General features: G+C 38.7%; 1 protein-coding gene across 3 annotated transcripts in view; it reads right to left on the bottom strand.

Annotated features, from left to right (window-relative positions):
* Positions 1-12181: 12181 nt before the first annotated feature.
* TAB3 (TGF-beta activated kinase 1 (MAP3K7) binding protein 3) overlaps positions 12182-20388 on the bottom strand; it is a 44203-nt gene continuing 35996 nt past the window's right edge. For all 3 annotated transcript variants that reach the window (XM_068686854.1, XM_068686865.1, XM_068686843.1), the window contains one exon: positions 12182-16738. In XM_068686854.1, the coding sequence (XP_068542955.1) occupies positions 16590-16738 (149 nt within the window). In that variant the 3' untranslated portion in view covers positions 12182-16589. The remainder of the gene's footprint in view (positions 16739-20388) is intronic.

Here is a 20388-nt window from a genome sequence, read left to right as displayed (position 1 = left end):
CATTGAAATATGTGGAAGATGCAGACAAGAAAATGTTTCTTTTTCTTACTGAAAGGCAATTGTAATAATCTTCAGAGGAGATGAGCAAGGAAGACTTTGCTTTAATACTCTTCGCTGAATTTCCAATATTTGAAAGCATCTTAGTGTTGGAAATAAGAAATTGCACTAATGTTACAATTGATTTATTCCATATGTTACTATAAAATAAAATTAGCTTCTCAACATAAAACTATGTGTTTCTATTGAATACCATTTTCCTCTGCAATGAAATATTTTCAATCACTGTAATTTACATGTTTCAAGAATACATATTGAACCTACACTGAACACCATAGTTAATGGGTGCTCATAAGTTTTCCTGTAAAGTGTGTTAAGCATTGTCATCAGCAATAAATAGCTCTCGATAAAAGTTTTAAATCCATTACATTGATCTTTATTGTTTTGTGCAATTACAATACTATGGCATATTCAGATATCATCAGATGACTTAAAAAAATAGCAAGAGATTTTTTCCAGCACCAGATGCCCTCCAAAGCTTATCTCCTGCTACTCAAATGTATCAGACAACCTTAGGTTAATTCCTTATTGCTGTGGCTACCTATGTAATTGCTCACATGTGGTTACTAAAACCTCAGCTAGCTGTAGGTTCAGCCATCTAGCTGACCTAACCCTGATGGTGGACATCCACCCAAGCTGTGACTGTACCTTCTCGTGCAGTGGACATGCCCATGTAGATGCACGCTCAGCTGGGCAACAGAATCAAGGCTGAAATGAGGATGATGACAGTAACTTCTGCCTCCTTGCCTCCTTACACTAGCAATGGCCTAAGAACGACCCTGTACTCTGGAGCTGCCTGCTCTGATGGCACATCATGCACAGGGCTCAATGCTACATCCAGGTTTGGTACACTTTTCAATACAGATCTTATTGCAGACATTGCTTTTGAAATGTGTGGAAGGATAACATAGGCGATAACACTTGAGGTCCATTGTAGTTAAGAAGTCATGATCTAGACCTCATAGTTTCATAAATAGATGAAATAAGATTGATGTTCACTTTTTTAGATATTCTAATTTAGGGCAGTAGCATAGATGTTATATTTGTGTGCACATACATGCACACCCCTCTGCCATGATAAACAGCCTGCTTAATGAGCAGGTAAGCACCAGGTAAGACTATCTGGATGTTCCTATTAGATGAAAACAAAACATGATTATATAGCCTGTGGATTGTATCATGAATACTTCCTTTATAGGTAGCTTCTCTTTGTTAAATTCATTGATTTAACTGCACTTTAATAACACAATTTCAAAAATCTGTATGTTGGAAGGCAAGAAACAATAGAAAAACATTACATGTGACAACACAGTGCCTCGCACCTGCATCATTTCAGATCAATTTGTACTGTTGCTTTCAAAAATCTGTCATGATGATAAAGATGAGTGTGTATTAGCTTATAATTTCTTCCATATCCATATGGATATTTCTTCTATACCCATATGGATATAGAAGTTGTTCTCTTGGCTCCTTCTTCCCCTCTTTCTCCTGCTCCTCTTGGAAGGCAAGGGCTAGCATTTCAACACATGATAATACAGCTGCTTTGTAGGACATGGTGGAAATATTTGGAAAGGAATTTGTGATGAACCTGTAAGAAATTCTGTACTATTGCAATGTGGGAATAAACTTGACCACTAAGAGGTACTTGTTAAAGGACTACCTGGGCTTTCATCAGCATGCTAGCCCACTCAAAGTTGAGAGGTAAAACTGAAAGATGTACATTCAGTGCTGTTACTGCACCTTTCAGCAGTGATAACAATTAGTGCTGCACATTTGACCACCTTACACATTTTTTTACATGAATCAAAAAGAGCTGTGCCAGCGCCCCACAGGGTGCGAATGGCTCCAAAAGAAGGCAGAGCAGAGTGTATTTCTGACAGGCTCTTTTTTGTGTCTCCAGTGTACAACAGGCCTGGGGAGAAACAGAAGAGGCAATGAAAAATGGTCTTTCTGCAACACTGTTTTTAAATGAGCAGAACTTGAAAATGAGAGGCAGGCAGATAACTAGCTTGTAGGCTGTTTTTGTTGTTGTTTTCCCAAAGAGGTAACAAAACAAATATAGCTGTTTCTTATCTTATTTTCCCCATTTTTCACAGTAGATCTGTGACTGAACTGAACTCAAAAAAAAATATCTTGCCTGGGGTGACTGCTTATACACAAAGATAGCTGCAAGTAAAGGAGTTTGGTATTATTAGGCTGTTATTATTTCTTTGACATGACACATTCAGGGAAAAATGATTTATTGTTACCATGTGCATAATAAGCAAGCAGTTGCACTTTGGACTTTGGTAACTGCAAACACAGACCCAACAGACAGAAGTTATCCAAACGCCCCCACTACTTCTACCTCACTCTGTTCCCCATTTGCAGATGCTGCAAGTGAGTGCACTTCACACCTATGACCCTTGAAGAAGCAGCTTACAATAACAGCAATTTAATTTAGTCTTGAGGTAGGATTCAACTGATAGGAAGTGGGTGGCTTGTTTTTATACTTGCAAAGGGAAAGATGTACTTTTAGGGTGAAATATGTGTTATTTTACAAGACACCACCAACACAGGCCAGATGAATGCTGCTCCTGTGTCTGCTCTCCATTTTAAAAGAGGACCCAAAATGAGTAGCTCAGATACAGACATCAGCTGTGTGGCTAAGTTTAGGTGAGATAAATATCACCTTTAATTTCACTAAGGTTTTTTTTTTAATCTACTTAAATAAACCAAACAAGCCCACCCAGGGCTCTTCATATGCACGTTCCCTTGTTACCTGTTGCTCTCCTGTTGCTCACTCTGTGAGAAAGAACAAAACACCTTCTGCAGAGCCCAGCACAGTATCCTGCCTCTCACTGACCTGGTGAATGGGTCACGGCTTGATCACACACTCCTGTGACCAAGGTACACTCAAGTGACCATTTCAGAAACAACAGGAACTGGTAAAGATGCTGCCATGTCCTAGTACTTTGCTTCTTCAGCAGCAGGCTGATCTTTGCTGGCTTCCCAATCAGTTACGGAGGTAGTAACCTCAGATACACCTAGGAGTGAAAACTAGCCATCCTGCAGCTGCCCAAACCTGTCCAAACACTATTGTTTTCTGCTACAGTTGTCCAAGATCTGGTCCTGTACATAAGCCCTTATACATGAACTAGTATGCTTGTGAATATGGATCTGGTGTAGTCTGGAAAATATGCATTGCATCTTCATCACCACTTTTTATGAGAATATGTCCAAAATCTCTTTTATTGTTCACATTGTCTGAGAAACATAACCCCACAAACTATCAGAAAATGAACTCAATTTAAGTGTGCACCCAATCAGATAGGAAAACAAACAAACAAACAAACAAAACACTAACTAAGGTCAAGGTGATGAAAGACAGAAAAATAAGGCTATTTAATCATAATTTATTGAAAAATAATATTAAAAGCAGATGAAAAAGTCTGTTGTTATACGCAGCAACAGTCAACTTGTTCTTTCAGCTGATCTCTCCTTCCCTGTATATTTGTTTGGTAAGTAATCTGTCAACTTTGATCAGAGAGGGGATTTGTTAGTGCTAAGGTAATGAGCAGCCATGCAGCTAACAGCCCCGTGGGGAGAGCAGTGGCAAGCTGCCAGAGCCTAGTACTCTCTGGCCAGGCTCTTTCAGATAGCCCATGCAAGGTGGGCTTAATATTTTAATACCTAATTTGCTTACTTGAAGGTAATTGATGTTACATGGGATCGTGATGTAGCAAAGAGATTCAGCAATGTACTGAGATCACAACACAAGCACAATATAGCAATAGCAATATGGCTGAATGACAGTACAGATGTGAGTCTCTATATGCTTGCTGTCAGGATGCTGGGCATCCCTAATGCCAGGACAGAGTATGTGGCTTGAAGCCAGCACAAGCGCATTGCTCTCTTCCCTGTCAGTTTTGTTGATTGCTCAGTGTTTGCACTCAGTGTTGGGCTGAGCCACTTAGACACTTACCCCATGCTGGCCTGGCTGGCTCAGGAAGACATTCATGCTCTTCTGGTGAACTCAAGTCAGACCATTTATGCAACCCATGACCCACTCAACTCACACAGATATTTATTTACTGAAAAAGCCCCCTTCCAGTTCCCCTGGTTTTGAGATAAGTTCTTCTGCCTTTACAACAGCTATGTTCACTCTATTCTTCCTTGGGCTTCAGGAACACATCGTCCTTGCTCATCTCCTCTGAAGATTATTACATTGTAGGGATATGTTGGCCAGTCAACATTTGCAGAAAAACATTTCAGGTGCAGACGTTCTGAGTTTTTCACTTGACAGATAACAATGTTAGGAAATCATGAAATACTCTTTATCTATCAAGCTGAAGTTAGCACTGAGCATAGTTTATGGTACAAACACCGAGAACAGCCATGCAGTCCTATCAGGCTACATGAAAAAATAAGAAGGAAACAAGCAATCAAAAAAAAAAAAAAATCTATAAAATAATATGTCCTTAATAATAAATCATGTAATGTTCATAGAATCATAGAGTGGCTTGGGTTGGAAGGGACCTTAAAGATCATCTAATTCCAACCTCCCTGCCACAGTCAGCCCAGGTTGCATGTTGCTCAAAGCCCCATCCAGCCTGGCCTTGAACACTTCTAGGATGGGGCATCTACAGCTTCTCGGGGCAACCTGTGGCAGCGCCTCACCACTCTCACAGCAAAGAATTTCTTTCATGTAACTAATCTAAATCTACCCTAATATCTAACCCAAACCTACCATCCTTTAGTTTAAAGCCATTACCCCTTGTCCTATCGCTACACTCCCTGACACAGAGTCCCTCCCCAGCTTTCCTGTAGGCCCCCTTTAGGCACTGGAAGGCCGCTATAAGGTCTCCCCAGAGTCTTCTCTTCTCCAGGCTGAACAACCCCAGTTCCCTCAGCCTTTCTTCATAGGAGAGGTGCTCCAGCACTCTGATCACCTTTGTGGCCCTCCTCTGGACTTGTTCTAATAGGGTAATAGGCCACGCCCCAGCACCCTGAGCTGATCACAGTGCTCCTGATGGGGTCTCATTAAAGCAGAGGGGTAGAATCACCTCCCTCAACCTGCTGATCATACTCATTTTTATCGCATATTCTCACTTTTAGGGAGCAGCAAGTACCAATGAGGAGAGCTTCTGGTCATGTCTTTATTGACAGCAGTTCATCTTTAGTACTACGGCAGCAAATTGATAAGAAGCAACGTTTTTATAGGCATTTGCTTGCTCTTTTATACAGTGGGACACATTGAGGACTCTGTTCTTTTTATCAAGATGTATTTAACTGACAAACAGAAGCTGGGGTTAAGAAACTTGAGAGACTTAGCTGTCACAAGACCCAGCACAACATCAACACAAAATACAAGCGTTACTTGACTTTGATGTTTGTTCCCCACCCCCACCGTGGTGCTGTGCAGTTTTGTAGGAGAACATCGAAGGGGAGGAAACAAAACTTTGCGCAGGCCCTGTGCTGGTGGGTTTGGTGTGACCCCAAGGGGACTGCAGGGAATGCACAGGAGAGCAGGCCAACGCTCTGCTGCTGGCGCCTGCACAGCCCTCGGGCAGCCAGCCTGGGGTGATGGCTTCAGGACATGCTGCTCACCTAATTTCTTCCTCCATGCCTTAGGTCTCTGGGAGCAAGGCACGGGGCTTTCTGAGATAGGCCTCCCTCAGCCACTGGAACCATACCTGGCCTTCCTCATTGCCTTTGGGACTCAGAGATGTGAATACAGGCACTGTCACTGCTGTGACAAGAAGGGACAAGTACTAGTCACACAACTTGCTGTGGCAACAGTGGAAGGCCCAGCTTTATCGAGATTCCTGCACACTTCCCAAATGCAGATTTTTCAGTATAACTACTGACAGAAGGATGTACTCACGTTCACAAATTTTGAAGTTTCTCAACACAAGCGGAAGACACATTAGTATAACTTGAGAAACCTAGAAAGCTAAAAACTGAATGAGGTTCAGTTTGTAAAAAATAAATAAATAAATAAATAATAATAAAAATCTAATTTAGGCCATCCAAATCATAGAATCATAGATTCATTTAGGTTGGAAAAGTCCTCTAAGCCAATTGTGTCTCACCTCTAACCTGGCACTGCCAAGTCTGCCATTAAACCACGTTCCTAAGCACCACATCTACACGTCTTTTAAATACCTTCAAGGATGATGACTGGAGGGTCATAAATAAGTGGGTAAGGATCTATTTCTGGCTGTAGTCTCAGATAACTAATGTGCATTATCGACATTGCATCTCTCTACTGATTTCAGGTTGAGAGGAAAACGTTCTTCTTTCTTCTCAAATTTCCCCCTCTTCCATGTGAGATAGTTTTTTTGTTTGTTTGTTTGTTTGTTTGAACAGCAAACGAAAAGGCCAACCTCTGCTAATAGAAAGTAAAGCACAAAGTCCCTTTCTTAAAAAGAAAAAAAAAATCTTAGCAAGATATAACATTAAAGGCATGATTATGTCCAAATCCCAGGAGATCTGGGCACATCAGGATGTGTGAAGGCCTAGAGTGCCCTACATTGGCCCCTGCCACCCCTGCACCCTGCAGAACCCCCTCTGCCCAGCACTGCTTCATCCCTTGGTCTGAGGAGATCACCGATGAATTCAGACATCCACCTATCTACTCCCAGAGTTAGGGAAAATAGTGACAAAGAGATCATTCAAATTAATGTACATGAAGTGTTCAGCATGTTATTTCCTGTTACAATTGTAAAACTAGGATTTTTCTTTTCATATTCCTTTAGAAGTACACATGCTGAAAATATTTTGTTGTTTTGTATTGTCATATAAAACATTCCAGGTGAATTAGGGTGAGAAAACTTCCTCCCATTACTATTGAATGGAGACATGTAAAAAAATCCTCAATAAGCAGAGTATTAAGCACTTATTTTTTTTCCTTGACCATTGCCTTCCAATAATAACAACTGCTCAAATACAATTTTGATGTAAATAACTACACAAAGGAAACAATATATACTTTTTCTCTTATATTCTAACTCTTCTCTGATGTTAATATTGAATATAGTGAATAAAAATAGCAGCTGGCTGTGGTTTCTCATGTTTTGTCACTAAAATCGATATGCCAAGACATGCTTACTAAAACATGTGCAGGTAAAGGATTCTCTTTATTTGAGCTAGGATATACACACTTGGTTGTAGTGGGTCTAAAGTATTGTCTTCCAGTCAGGCACAGAACAAAAGGCGAAAGTCACCTGTAAAGTCTCTATCAGATGTTCAGATGTCTGTAATGGCAATATATTGCACGTGAGTGAGCAGTTTCCAAAGGGGTAGTTCGGATGGGTCGCTCTCCAGTCTGAGAGCTGATGAGGATGATGAGATAATTCGGTGCCCAAGGCAGTGCTGGAGACTCAGTACCTAATAAAACAGCCACAGTAGTGACCACTTCCCAAAATAAATTAATATGATCATTAATCCTATCTAGATTACACATGTGCCTACTTTTGTCACACAGCAAAACTTCAGCGTGGGATCAGCACTCTGCAGGAGGCTGGTGAAATGGTCACTGGCACAGGCAGGTGAAAAATTAGATGATATACTTCTCAAGAGTGGCAGGACTTGATAAAGATTTGAATATCTGCAGGATTTAGAAAAATCTGGATAAGAAAATAATGTTATACAGGAGACAGTAAATTATTTCCTCTGGGTAAGGCATAGGTCTCCAAACTGTCAAGACAGAGAATTTCTTTCAAAGTGGTTTCTCTTGTAGAACAAATTTGATGTCAGCAGAATTTCTGAGTCAGAAAAAGAGCAGTGTGGTTATCTTTCACTTCCAGTTTTAAGGAACAGCTTTGAAAACTACAGGGAAACATTTACACACACTGCATTCATTGCTGTAATAAACCTGCTTTCATTTTCAGACCAGGCAATACCATTCGGAAATTTCACGCACACACTGATTTTTATAACTCATGAAAACATTTATATTTCCTTCCTTGTTGGAAAGATAACTCATGTAGCAATCAGAATATACTTTAGTAATTTAGCCATATTTAGTGTAACATCCTGCTATTACTCTGTTGTCATTGTTATGATGACTTTCCTCAGTTTTATATCCTACGCTCTCCTGAACTGCCGCATCTCCCGAAGTGCATTTCTATTGCCGTGCAATATCAGCAGTTCAGAGATGCCACATCCTGCAGCCTGATGGAGGCAAGGCCACAGGAGGTCCGTCACCCAGGTCTGACCAGCAGCAGGGCTGAACACATATTCACAGCACACATATGCCCACATGTATGTGCAATGTGGGCATGTGTGCCCACATGTATGCATATGTATACATATGTATGCCCGTATGCATGCATATGTATAGACGAGCACACACATCCACAGAGATACACTCAGCATTTAAACACAACCAGCACCAGTGTTCTCTTTCCTTTTCCCTCTCCAGCTGTCTGGGATGAAGGCCTGTCACTGGGAGCACACATGCACACGTCCAGCGTGGATCCCCCACAACCAGACTCAGACACGAGATATCTCCAGGGGCTGCCCTGACCCCTCGCCCTGCCCAGCTGCTGGCACCTGGCCCACCACAGTAGCTGTATACCCTCATATTTTCAATATCTTCTCAGTCTCCTTGCTGGAGATATACTGTATCTGCCCTGCCTGATATTCCTGAAGGACTGACTGCATGAGGCTTGGGCCCTAATAAACTGATTCTCCCTAACCCAACTAGTGAGAACTAGCCTCTGACAGCCTTGTAAAGACTGTACTATGGAATCTCTCGACCCTTTTGTTTGATTCACATCTCTTCTGTGGTGGTTTACTTGTACCGCACATTGCACCATACAGCATTAACAAGTTTTCTCTAAGCACGTAAGAAAAATTCCAGGGCAGCAGGTTCCTGGAGGGAGAAAGCTGATGCACTGGGCTTGGGTTTAACAGGTCTAAAATTTCCCAGTGTAGGCATGCAGGATACAACCATCCACCAAGATGTGCTTTTCTCTGACCCTCTTGCACACAGGGTCTTTCAAAGTCTGTGCTACCACAGGCATGACAGAGCCAGTTTGTGATGGGAGTGATGGTGCTACTGTGAAGTTGCGTGAGAAAAATAATAAAGCACGAGACCACAACCACACACACACACAAATAGTGGGAGTAGAGGAGCAGGGGGAAAAATCCTATTCTGCAAGGCCCTTTTCTCAACTGGATCATACCCTGTGCAATGGTGGGCACAGTATCAATGCAGTAAACCAATTCCCTTTGGCTCCCAGTGAGGGAAAATGCATTTTAAGAGTGCCCCCGGACATAGCCCTTCTGAGATTAGCAATCCAGGTGACTGCAGGATTCTGAGAATTGCTGTTGATCCAGGCAGATCAAAAAGACAAGCAGGGAAGAAGAAAGAAAAAAAAAAAAAAAAAAAAAAAGGAAGAGCAAACTGAGGGATTAAGTAGCCACCTAGGAAAAAAACGGTCAAAAAAAAGCAGCAATACAGCTAAGCCAATCTGCTTGTCTACAGGCTTTGACTGGGAGTGGGGAACCACACAGAAATTCTAGATGAACAGCAGCTAATGCACCAGGATACAAGCTGCATCAGGCATTACCCCTGCTGAAATAATGTCTCAGCATAACATTTCCATGATGAAGAGCATTCTTCATGACAAGTCCTGTACACATGCAGCTGTTAAGCACTCAAATGCAGAGTTAGCAGATAAAGGTCACAGAAGTTCATAGCAAATCTAGTCCGATTCTTTCACTTCTCAGCATCTGCTTCAATCATGTTGCTAGAGAGACAGTGACACTCACAAGGCGACCATGTGCACCAGGAAGTGTTACAGACTTCAAAGGTGAAATTTTGGAAAAATTTTTGCTATCCAAAAGCAGATGAGATCAGTCAAGAAACAATCAAATACTTGGGGATGCTGCTTAGTCAAAGCAGGGTATGTTTTATCTTGGAGTAAAACTAGAATGTAACCAGGAAAACATGATGGGTCATTTCTGTGAACATTGCATCATACTCAGTAAGTCTGATATTGCTACACTTTAAAACAAACATAAAAAAAGGATTTTGTTATTACTCCCTTGAAAAATCTGATTGATGTTTGTCTGTTTTAATACTGTAATTAACACATGCACTACTAAATGAGAATATTTTGCAGGCCAATTACATAGCATTCCATTTAATCACAATGCTAAAGCTATCACGTGTATTTAAACTGAACTCTCCCTTCCTCTAGGGTGGGGAGGTGGAAGGAAGTATTTGTTCCTGGTGTTTTTCAGTCTTTCCCCAAAGGCCAATGATCTTTCCTGGCACAGTAGTACATGCCTGCCCACCGTGAAGGTGCACAGCCCCACACTTTTCCCAAAACTTTTTCAAAAAGACATGAAGCTTTCAAAAATCTGTACTGTGTGTGTTTCATTCAAAGGGCTTTCATCTTTGTTTCTAAAAGCAGTAATATACTTTTTTTTGTTTATTTTGTTTTTAAACAAACCTTTCAACAGAACCTCTAACTTTGACAAGGTCTTTATGTTGTGGAAACAATGGATAACTACTCCGTCAAAATCTGAGCTGAACCTGTGAAATTATCAATTACCTGGTATGTTTTAAGTCCTCACTAACTGAAAATAAATTATCTGCAGAGTGGAGTTCTGGTGCATCTCTTTTCTCTTCATTTTTTTTACTCAAAACCACTACAGTTTCCAAGAAAGAATGTTTTGTAAAATAAGTGTCACTGCTGCCAGAAGAGGCTTTTACTGGTCTGACCCAGTGTTTACTGTCAAACTAAAACAATCATAAAATCCTCAACCTAAAAATCAACATAGGCCCTTCTCTAACAACTTTACAGGGTTTCTACAAAACTTCAGGTAACCTATTTAATATATAATAATTTGAGTCCAGCTATTAGATGAAATTGGTTATCTACGTTTCCTCCTTCCAAAAAGTGTATTTGCAATCAGACAGCACACAATTAAGAAAATACAGTACTTACCCAGCACCATGGAGCGCCTTGAACAATTAGCAGCATGTCATTCCTGGAATACTTACCAGATCACAACAGAAATCTTCGTAAAGACCACAGGTTTAAGACACAATGCAATTAACCAAGCAATTTGTATGAGTAAAACAAATTGTGTAATATAATTATGTCAGGCAGATCCTCTTTGGAATTCACAGGGGAGTAGTGGCCACTTTCAAGTTGTTGTTAGATTTTTGTATTTTGGTTTTGCATGTTCTCCATTAGTATAGCATGTTTTAAAGCTACCTTAACATTTAAAAAAACTTTTTTCCCCCTAAAAATAATAAATAAATCTTTCAATTTCAGTGATTTCTGAAGTAAAAGAATCAAATGCTTGATTAAAACATAAACCTGTTTTTTTATAGAAAATAATTCAAATTTTGCAAAAGGAATGCAGAACTAAATTATTACGTTTGCTGACGAAAAGTCAAAACCAAAATTGCAGTAGGTTTGTTAGACCAGAATGTTTAATGGCTGCAATTGTATATTAACAAAAAATACAGCTGTAATACAGCTACAGAGCTTTCAAGTTTTTTATTACAATGAACTGATAAAATTAAGATAATTAAGAAAACATATCCATAAAGAGAAATTGTCTGCATAATGATTTATGCTTTTTGAATTCTCCACCCTGGCCCAAAGTAGTGACTTTCTATAGAGGTTATAACAGAAGACAGACTTTTGTAATCAGATACTCAATATTGTCTAGAATAAGCAGGAATGACTGCAATCAAAAATACAAAAAGGTGTTCATCTGCTATAGCATAAAGCTATTCCTTTAATAACAAATTTTCCATTCAAAAATAAGAAATTGTGATGAACTCTGCTTCTTCACACACTTAACATCCTATGTCCTGTTTCTACACTAGAAGATGCACAGAATACCTACCCATTATCGCAGTGGGACTCACACCCTGAGCACCTTCACAGGAACGAGATTCGGACCCCGTTTGAATACCCAGAAATTGCCTAATGAGACTTATGAGACTTATGTTGACCACCAAAAAAAAAAAAAAAAAAAATCCCCAAAGTCACTGAAATAGGTTTGCTATAGCAGTAGGCTCAAGTAGACCAGAAGCAATCCGATTATGAAAGCAGAAGGGTTGTATTTTTAAATGTTTCCTACTACATACAAGAACAAATGCAGAATGTGATGTTTGCTTAGTTTTATTAATTTATTTTGCAGGAATCTGCAACTCGGAGTATGCACTTTCTGGAGGTACCATGCATGCATAGCCTCTGAATGCCTTTATACAATTTCATCTCTTAGTAGTAAGTTCATTCACAGCATACACAAATCTAGAATGTAGACACCATATATACAGGATTAAACAAGATCGTGTCTTCTTGTTTTAATGAAAAAAATTTAACAGGGTTTCACACAGCAGGAAATACGGATTAGATACATTGGTGCCACCATAAATAAATAAATTTCAAGAACACAGTTTTTTAAAATCTTTTTCAAAGGTACTGAAAATCCAGGATTATAATATTGCATTAACTCCATTGACTTCTGATTATTCAAAACCAAGAAAAATAGTCGCATTAATATTTATGGACATAAACAACAATGAAAGCCCCAATCTGAAGAAATCTGGCAAAACTCAGTCATGGCCAGCTTCAAAATAACGCTGACATTTCAAAATGAAACAAACGTAGCAGCACATAGAGACAGTACTGACTATGGGATGTGTTATTGTGCATGTCTTCTTTCTTTACGGGATGGAGAGTCACTGTAGTATACAGTACACAAGTTCTGTTGTGCCAAAGAAGCTGATGAATTGTTTATGTCCAACTGTCCACTTCTTGCCAGGATAGTCATTTTCACATTCTAGGGTATATCACTGAATTTTAAAATATAATCCTGATGACACGTTTTTTTTAGCATATTTAATCTTCTCACATTCTTTTTAAAACATTCTTTTGTTTTCGTTTTGACTTGTCCCCATTCCAACTCAAGTATTTTTATTTCAGTTTCAAGGGGGTTTACAATCAATATTAAATGTGAAAGTATTTAAAAATTGAAATGAGATGTATAACTGGGAGAGAGAAAGTAACTGAAAGAGAGGGTATTTTTAAAAATGTGATTTAGAAGCATATCATAATCAGAAAGTACTGAGACCAGCTCTTTTAAGAATTATAACACCTTTTCACCACACCTCCCAATTTTCAAGGGAAACACACATACCACAGACATACAGATACACAATTCAATCTGATCTAAGACTACATTTTACAAAGTAATTCCTTTTGCTTGATTTCCCATCCCTTTCCTCTTCACTCAAACAAGACTAATAATTACATCAAATTAAAAGGAGATTCAAAGTTCAGGATTTCTTTTGGTTTACTGTACTCTGAATCATCTTCCGCAAGCCCCACTCTAAATAAACTTTTGAAGAACTACAGAAGTATTCTATAATTAAAGGGAATTTATCTTAATAGCACAGCAGATATAAAATAAGCTTTATAAAATTTCAATGAACAGTGAAATAATTTTGAGTATTTGAATGTCCAAGTCAGTTACAAATTCTACCAATCTAGTAGCATGGTTGAGGGAGAGCTCAATCATTAAGGAAAAAAGAAAACACAAGTAGTGCATTGACTCAACACAATGGCATCAGCATCCCACCATTCACACATACACACACAAAAGTTTTATACAATACAGTGCATTTTTATATGCCAGCTGACATTAGGGTTTTATGTGCATTCAATAAATATTACAGAAACCAATCTTTTTTTGGCATAATCTACAATTCAGTTGGGGTGTGAACAGCATCACCTGCTTTCAGAAGGAAAATGAATCATCATTCAAAATACAATTTACATTCTAAGAAACTAAAAATATTCAAGCACCATGTAACGTTTTTACTATTAATGTCTGTGCATAAGCATTTACAAATAAAGGAACAAAATGGAAGGTTTTTCTGTGGCATTGTTGTTGCTTTGTTTTTTGTACAAACAACAAATGAGAGTAAGTGAGAAACTGGGCTAAAATTATTGGTACAAATGAATTCATTTGCAATTTAATGGCACTCACTTGGTCTTTCAAAAAAGTATCTTGGTGTCAAGGCAGCCTTCTTTTTCTTCCTCTGGTGAAGCTATAACTAAGACTAGCAGGTCTCCATAACCCCAGAAACCATATACTTGTGGTTATTACAGCTCAGGGAATGATTGGACTGCATGCATTTTTATTTTTATTCAAAAGGAGCATCTATTCTGTCAGAAAGTGACACAACAGTAATGACACACAACACACCTACTCTCATTTGCTGAGCGCCATGATCGTTTCTATCATTTTGGAATTCCAGCAAAAACAAATGCTTCTTTCTAGAAAGTCTATGGAAGTACAAATGAATAGAAAACTGAAATACTACAAAGGCAAAGGCATCATGATACAGAAGTCATCAAGTTACTTGTTTTGAGTAATTCATTATAGAGCCAGTAAAAGCCATGGTACTGCTTATCCTAGGTAGAATGCTTCTGCTTATCTGTTTTCTAGTTATCGCAGTTTTGTTGATGTGTCCACTTAAGCAAAGTTATTATTTTATCTTATTCAGACAGTGATTTTTCCCCCCTCTCCATATGTGATGAGCTCTTCACATAGTATGGAAGCGAGAAAAACTACCTCTGATGCCTTTGACTTTGTTTTGCTCATTTGTGGTATACACTGATTGCTGGAGATCTCTTAGCTTATTTAAAATTATGCTGAAGATTTAATTAGTGCAAGAACATATTGAAAAACGCCAGATCAAATACTGGTTCCTCATCTAAGATCACAGTTTATTTTTTTTTTACTGTTATCTTTATAAACTGCAGGGAGAGAAGACACCAGATTCAGCAATGTAGTCAAGATAAGTTTTTCCTCCACCCAACCCTTAAAAATGCTGCTTGATTTTAAACAAGGATTCAGACACATGATTGTTCTACCACAGCTCAACAAGTTATCACACATCAAGTGAATTGTGGTAATTGACCATATGGAAGGGGTTGCCATGAGCTAAGAACAACTTACAATGAAATAGTTTGAATCTCTCCTGCTAAGGTTTAGGTAGCACGTTTTGCCTCACAGTTGTAAAGTCAATTACCACAACTCAGCTGACGTGCTTGGTTGCATCTGACTCCTGACAAAGTTGCACCATAAAAACTCAAATGCACTGTATCAGCTTCTGACCAGTACACAAAATATCCTATTCAGTTGCAGTTTAGTAACACAATCATTCAGCTGCCCAAACCCAAGTTCAATTTCACAAATAATGAGTGCTTTATTACAGCAACCTGAAGCATTCAAATTGAACATCACCTTTATAATACAGTATATCATATGCATAAAAGTACCAGTATAATTTCAGTTGCAAGTCTTGTGTTCTTCAACCTACGGCAAATATTTCCTGACCAAAATAAAAAGAATGCAGTGTATATTTTTTCAAGATCTGCCATCTGCTATTTTATACAGGCTGGTTTATTAACAATGTGCAAATAAACCTTTACTGAAGAGCTAACTGATTAATTATTTTTCAGCTAACTTTGAACTGGGGCACAAAGTACCTTCTGTGCTGTAAACATCATGAATTCTCCACAAATTGGAAGCTGAAAAGGCCTAAGGAACTGGGTACAAACACTTCTCATATATAATCATGGCTGAACTCAAGTCTTCCAAACTGAATTTGTAGTAGTCTGCATTTGGCATGTCACTGTGCTGCTACAGCACAGTCTTAGAAAATTGTTGCATATAAAAGCATACTTTTAGCTTTAAAACACAATGGCCTAATGAAAGCATGCAGTAGTATTTTCATCCATAATATGGTAGAATTCATTCTTAGTTTATTACCAGTGTTGACACAGCCAGGTGAGCACTGTACAAGCAAAAGGGATTGTAAAAAATTACCTCTGATTAAACTCTCTGTAACACTCATACAGTATCTCGTTTAGTCACCTTAGGTCACTATTTCAAACAGCAATTTTTTGTAGACATAAATTACCCTGAAAAAAGCAGCAATTACAAATACCTTTTTTTGTTTTGTACACTTTGCAAATTTATGGTTGCATTTACCTGTCTTCCTTTTCAGTAGCTTACAATCTAGAAGCACAGGGAGCCTTTGTTTTCCAGCTAGCTGTGGCCAGGTTAAATCAGCTCTGGCTCTTCAGTTTTCGGGTTAAGTGTAACATTTCACACCATTACTAAAAGTCCTATAACTTCAAAAAAAAATTTTTTTTTTTTTTAAAGAGCCACTAAGCAGTATCTATAACCACAGGACTAAACACCAGTAGTTATTTGCTTTCCTGCATACATTCTTCCTGAAATTAATCCTTTTACATTTTCAGCTTTTGTTTTCTGCTTTGTTCACTGTAATAGGATAAGAAAGAATTTCACCCTTATTTCTTTTTACTGTGGTACAAGCAGAAACATCTTAATACATTTCTCCCACCCCTTGCGTTATGAAGATTGTAGACTGGCAAAGGCCGGGCAGATGGACTGAAAGGTTCCCCATGTTTCCTTCTCCTACAGCTGTCAGCTTGAGAGCCTGTTTTCAACCCAATGCAGCCCCTTCCTGATTTTCAGGTGTATCGTGGCATTTCACACTGCTCACAGCGATTTAGTGCTGGGTGATTTAGAAAGGTGCAGCTATCACAATTCCATGGAGCCCCTTCAAAGTCTTCATCTCTTGGTTGAGTCCGTGAAGCCTGCTTGGAATTGTTTGGATGCTCTAAAAAAAAAAAAAAAAAAAAGTTCTACATAGATAACACAAGTTGTTTTTTTTTCCTACAGCACTTCTAATTCAGTTTGTGAAATGTAATTATTTAAGGGATTTAAAGGGTTTCATTTCTGTAAAGAGTCACTTAACCATACTGCTTTCAAAACAAGGAGTCACCACTGTTAGGCCACTGATATTGCTAAAGGTTTAAATATCTTAAAACAAAGTTTGTTAAGAAACACTGCTGTTAAGAATGACCTGATAAATTTATATACAGCAGTCTCTTACCCTATTTTAAATTCCAATAACCCTACTTTCATCTGAAGTGAAAGACAACTTCTAAATCAGTTTCTTCAATATTTTCTACATCTTTGCTAGGCATCCAGGCAGAAGAAAATATCAAATATCAAATCAAATGATAGGCCTGCTTCAAAACCAGGATGATTGTTTTTCTCCACAGTCACAACATGGTTGGAACTGGAAGGGACCTCTAGAGATCATCTGGTCCAACCCCCCTGCTCAAGTAGGGCTACCTACAGTGGGTTGCCCAGGATCATGTCCTGGTAGCTCTTGAAAATCTCCGAAGGGGGAAACTCCGCAACCCCTGTGCAATCTGTGCCAGTTCCTGGTCACCCTCACAGTGTTTCCTAATGTTGAGACAAAACACTGCCTCTTGTCCTGGTACTGGGCACCACCGAACCTGGCTCCATCTTCTTTGCATCCTCCCTTCAGGTATTTATCAACATCTATAAGACATCCCTCTGAGCCTTGTTTTCCAGACCAACCAGTCTGAGCTCTCTCAACCTTTCCTCATAAGGGGAGATGCTCCAATCCCTTGATCATCTTGGTGACCCTATGCCAGACTCCTTCTAGCATGTCTAGATCTTTCTTGTACTGGAGAGCCCAGAACTGGACACAGCACTCTAGATGCAGCCTCTCCAATACTGAGTAAAGAAGAATCACTTTTCCTGATCTGCTGGTGATACTTCGCCTAACACAATCAGAAGTACTGTTAGCTGTCTTATAGGCACAGGCACATGGCTGACTCATGTTCATCTTTGTGTCCCTACCAGGACTCCTAGGTCCTTTTATGCAAAGCTGCTTTCCTGCTGGACGGCCCCTAGCATGTACACCTGCATGGGATTGCTTCCTACCTGTCCTTGCTTCCACCCTCTGTAGACTTCCTTTTTGTGTTTGAGCGTGACCATGAGTTCCTTGTTTCGTGTCCATGTCCATGCAGGCCTCCTTGCAATTTTACATGACTTTGTTGGGAGGCATTGCTCTTGAGCATGGAAAGGTGGTCCTTGAATACAATTCAGCATTCTTGGGCTGCTCTTCCAGGGTCTTATCCCACTGGATTCTACCATGTGGGTCTTTGGAAAAGGCCAAATGATTTTCTCATGGCTTTGCAGCAGGGATGTGTTAAGTAGTACTTAAGTTTTAATTCATAAAATCAGTATGTATGTATGAATATACATTAGGTATTAACCCACATAAAGAACCAAAAAAGGTTTTCTGATGTCTCCAACACTTCAAGACCTCAGACTATCTATTAAAAGTGAAAAACAGACATCTTTAAAACAGCTTAAAATAAAACTTATGTTGTAAAAAAAAGACTGCAAATTGCAATTCAGAAGTTCACTTATTACTTTGCTGAGTATCATCTACTCAGAAATCTAACAGGAGGCTGATGACAAAGTTAGTACAAATAGTACCTACATTTGTCTTCAAAGACATATGTAAAGACAGAAAAAAAAATGGCCTCCTTGCTTAGATGTAAACCCTCTCCAATGAAGATGCTGCATAATCACATAAGCAGTGTGTAGCCTGAACAGATTTTTGCTAAGCAAGCAAGCCATGTGAGTACAAAGACCTCATTCATGTTCACTAGCCAGATTGAAGCAAAGAGCAGGTATGTCTGCCCATACCTGCCTTTCTGCCCACATCGTCAAAAACTGAATATTAAGGATCTTGAATATTAATAAATAAAATTGAATATTAATTTAATTTTCCAAGAAAAAATGAACTAGATGGATCCATGTTAAAAGCCAAGCTCAACATACAATATACCAATCCTAACACAGGTTGCTATTAAGTTGTCAGACGAAACCCAGAAGCTAGTCTTAAGTCATCCGAGTCCTCATAAGACACTTTCCTATTACCAGTAAAATCACTTATTTCATACATCTTGCACTCTATTTTGCTTTGAAAGAATAAATTGACTTGTATAATCAAAAGAGTGTCTTAAAGAATCACTAAGTACCTTGAATCAACCAAATGACCACTGCAATTTAACATGAATCCAGGTAGCTGCTTTTGTGCCACTGCCCACCTGATGATACTGTCTTTACCACGCAGTAGCACTTGTGCAGGGAACACTTTTTTTTAAGCTGGTATATGGATGAGCAGTAGTTCTGGACCTTTACTTTTTAAATTTCCACATGCCTGGCATTTTAGAACACTGAAGGGAAAAAATTTGGTTCAGAAGAAGGTGGGAAAAGATTTCCTCATATAAATTCAAAATTAAACCGCAAAAGCCTTTGAGAAGTGCTTACTAACAAATAGATTTTATTTTTATTTTAAATAAAATTTGGATTTTCAAGCAAATTATATAGTTAATTTTCTGATACAGTAGCAATATCAGTACATACTATTTACGGTGAGAGGAGACAGTATTATGCATCTTATCACATAAGATTTTCAGAGAAAAGATCACTGTTTTCTCTTATCGGAGCACAGGATCCTGGACTGACTATTTTAGAGGAAAGGTATTAAGCATTTAAGAACATTCACTGGCATTTGAAAGTGATTCTTCTAACAGATTTCTAGAACTAATTGTTAAAAAAAATACTTGGGCAAAAAATACCCAAGACAAGAGGCAGGGTTCTACTCCAAAATGACCCCTGTGTGTACTGAAGTCTAGAGTGCTACTGAGCTATGCAACCACTAGGTGTCTACTTCGGGTGAGCAGGGATTCACTCTGGAATGTAGTGATTGAATCTCCGCTGAACAACAAGACTAAATACGTAGCTCCTGTGTGCACATATATCTTAAGTCCTAAGCTGGATAGGAATGCTAGATACTATACAATTAGCAGAGAAAATTTCAGAAATCAGGAATGCACTTCTAACAGGTGGGAACCTGGAATAACTGCAGTCCCCTGTAAGAAAACATACTCCATCACAGTCCTTCAGATGTCTGAGGCTCTTGCTACACTAGAACAAACTTCAGGGTTGCTACTGTGAAACTCCTATTCTGCACACAAAATGCAAGCATGACCAGGCAAGTTAAATTAAAAATATAAATGCAAATTTTAAAAAGCTGATCTTGACAAATAAATTTACATAAAAGATCTCAAACTATAAAATCCCAACAATGTATTAGAAGACAGCTAAAAAAAAAATCCTGATAAGAGTTAAAAATCCTTTTAACTCTTCGGTTAAAAGCATTTCAAAAAAAAAAAAAAACGTAATTAGGAAGCTTTAAAGTGTTAAGAGCTTGTATACTTTAAACTCTTCTTCTAATAGTGGGTAACAGTATTTGCAAACAAGACACTACTAGAACACTTGTTGGAAACAACCTGTCTGAGGAAAACAAGCTGCAGCCAGGATTACTGCAGTTACGTAAGCATGTTATGGTTTGGCTTATACAAAGAAAAAAAA

Source organism: Anas acuta, chromosome 1 (assembly GCF_963932015.1).
Source record: "Anas acuta chromosome 1, bAnaAcu1.1, whole genome shotgun sequence".
Lineage (NCBI taxonomy): Eukaryota > Metazoa > Chordata > Aves > Anseriformes > Anatidae > Anas > Anas acuta.
Note: the sequence above shows the minus strand (reverse complement) of the source record. Positions and strands in the feature narration are given on the sequence as shown.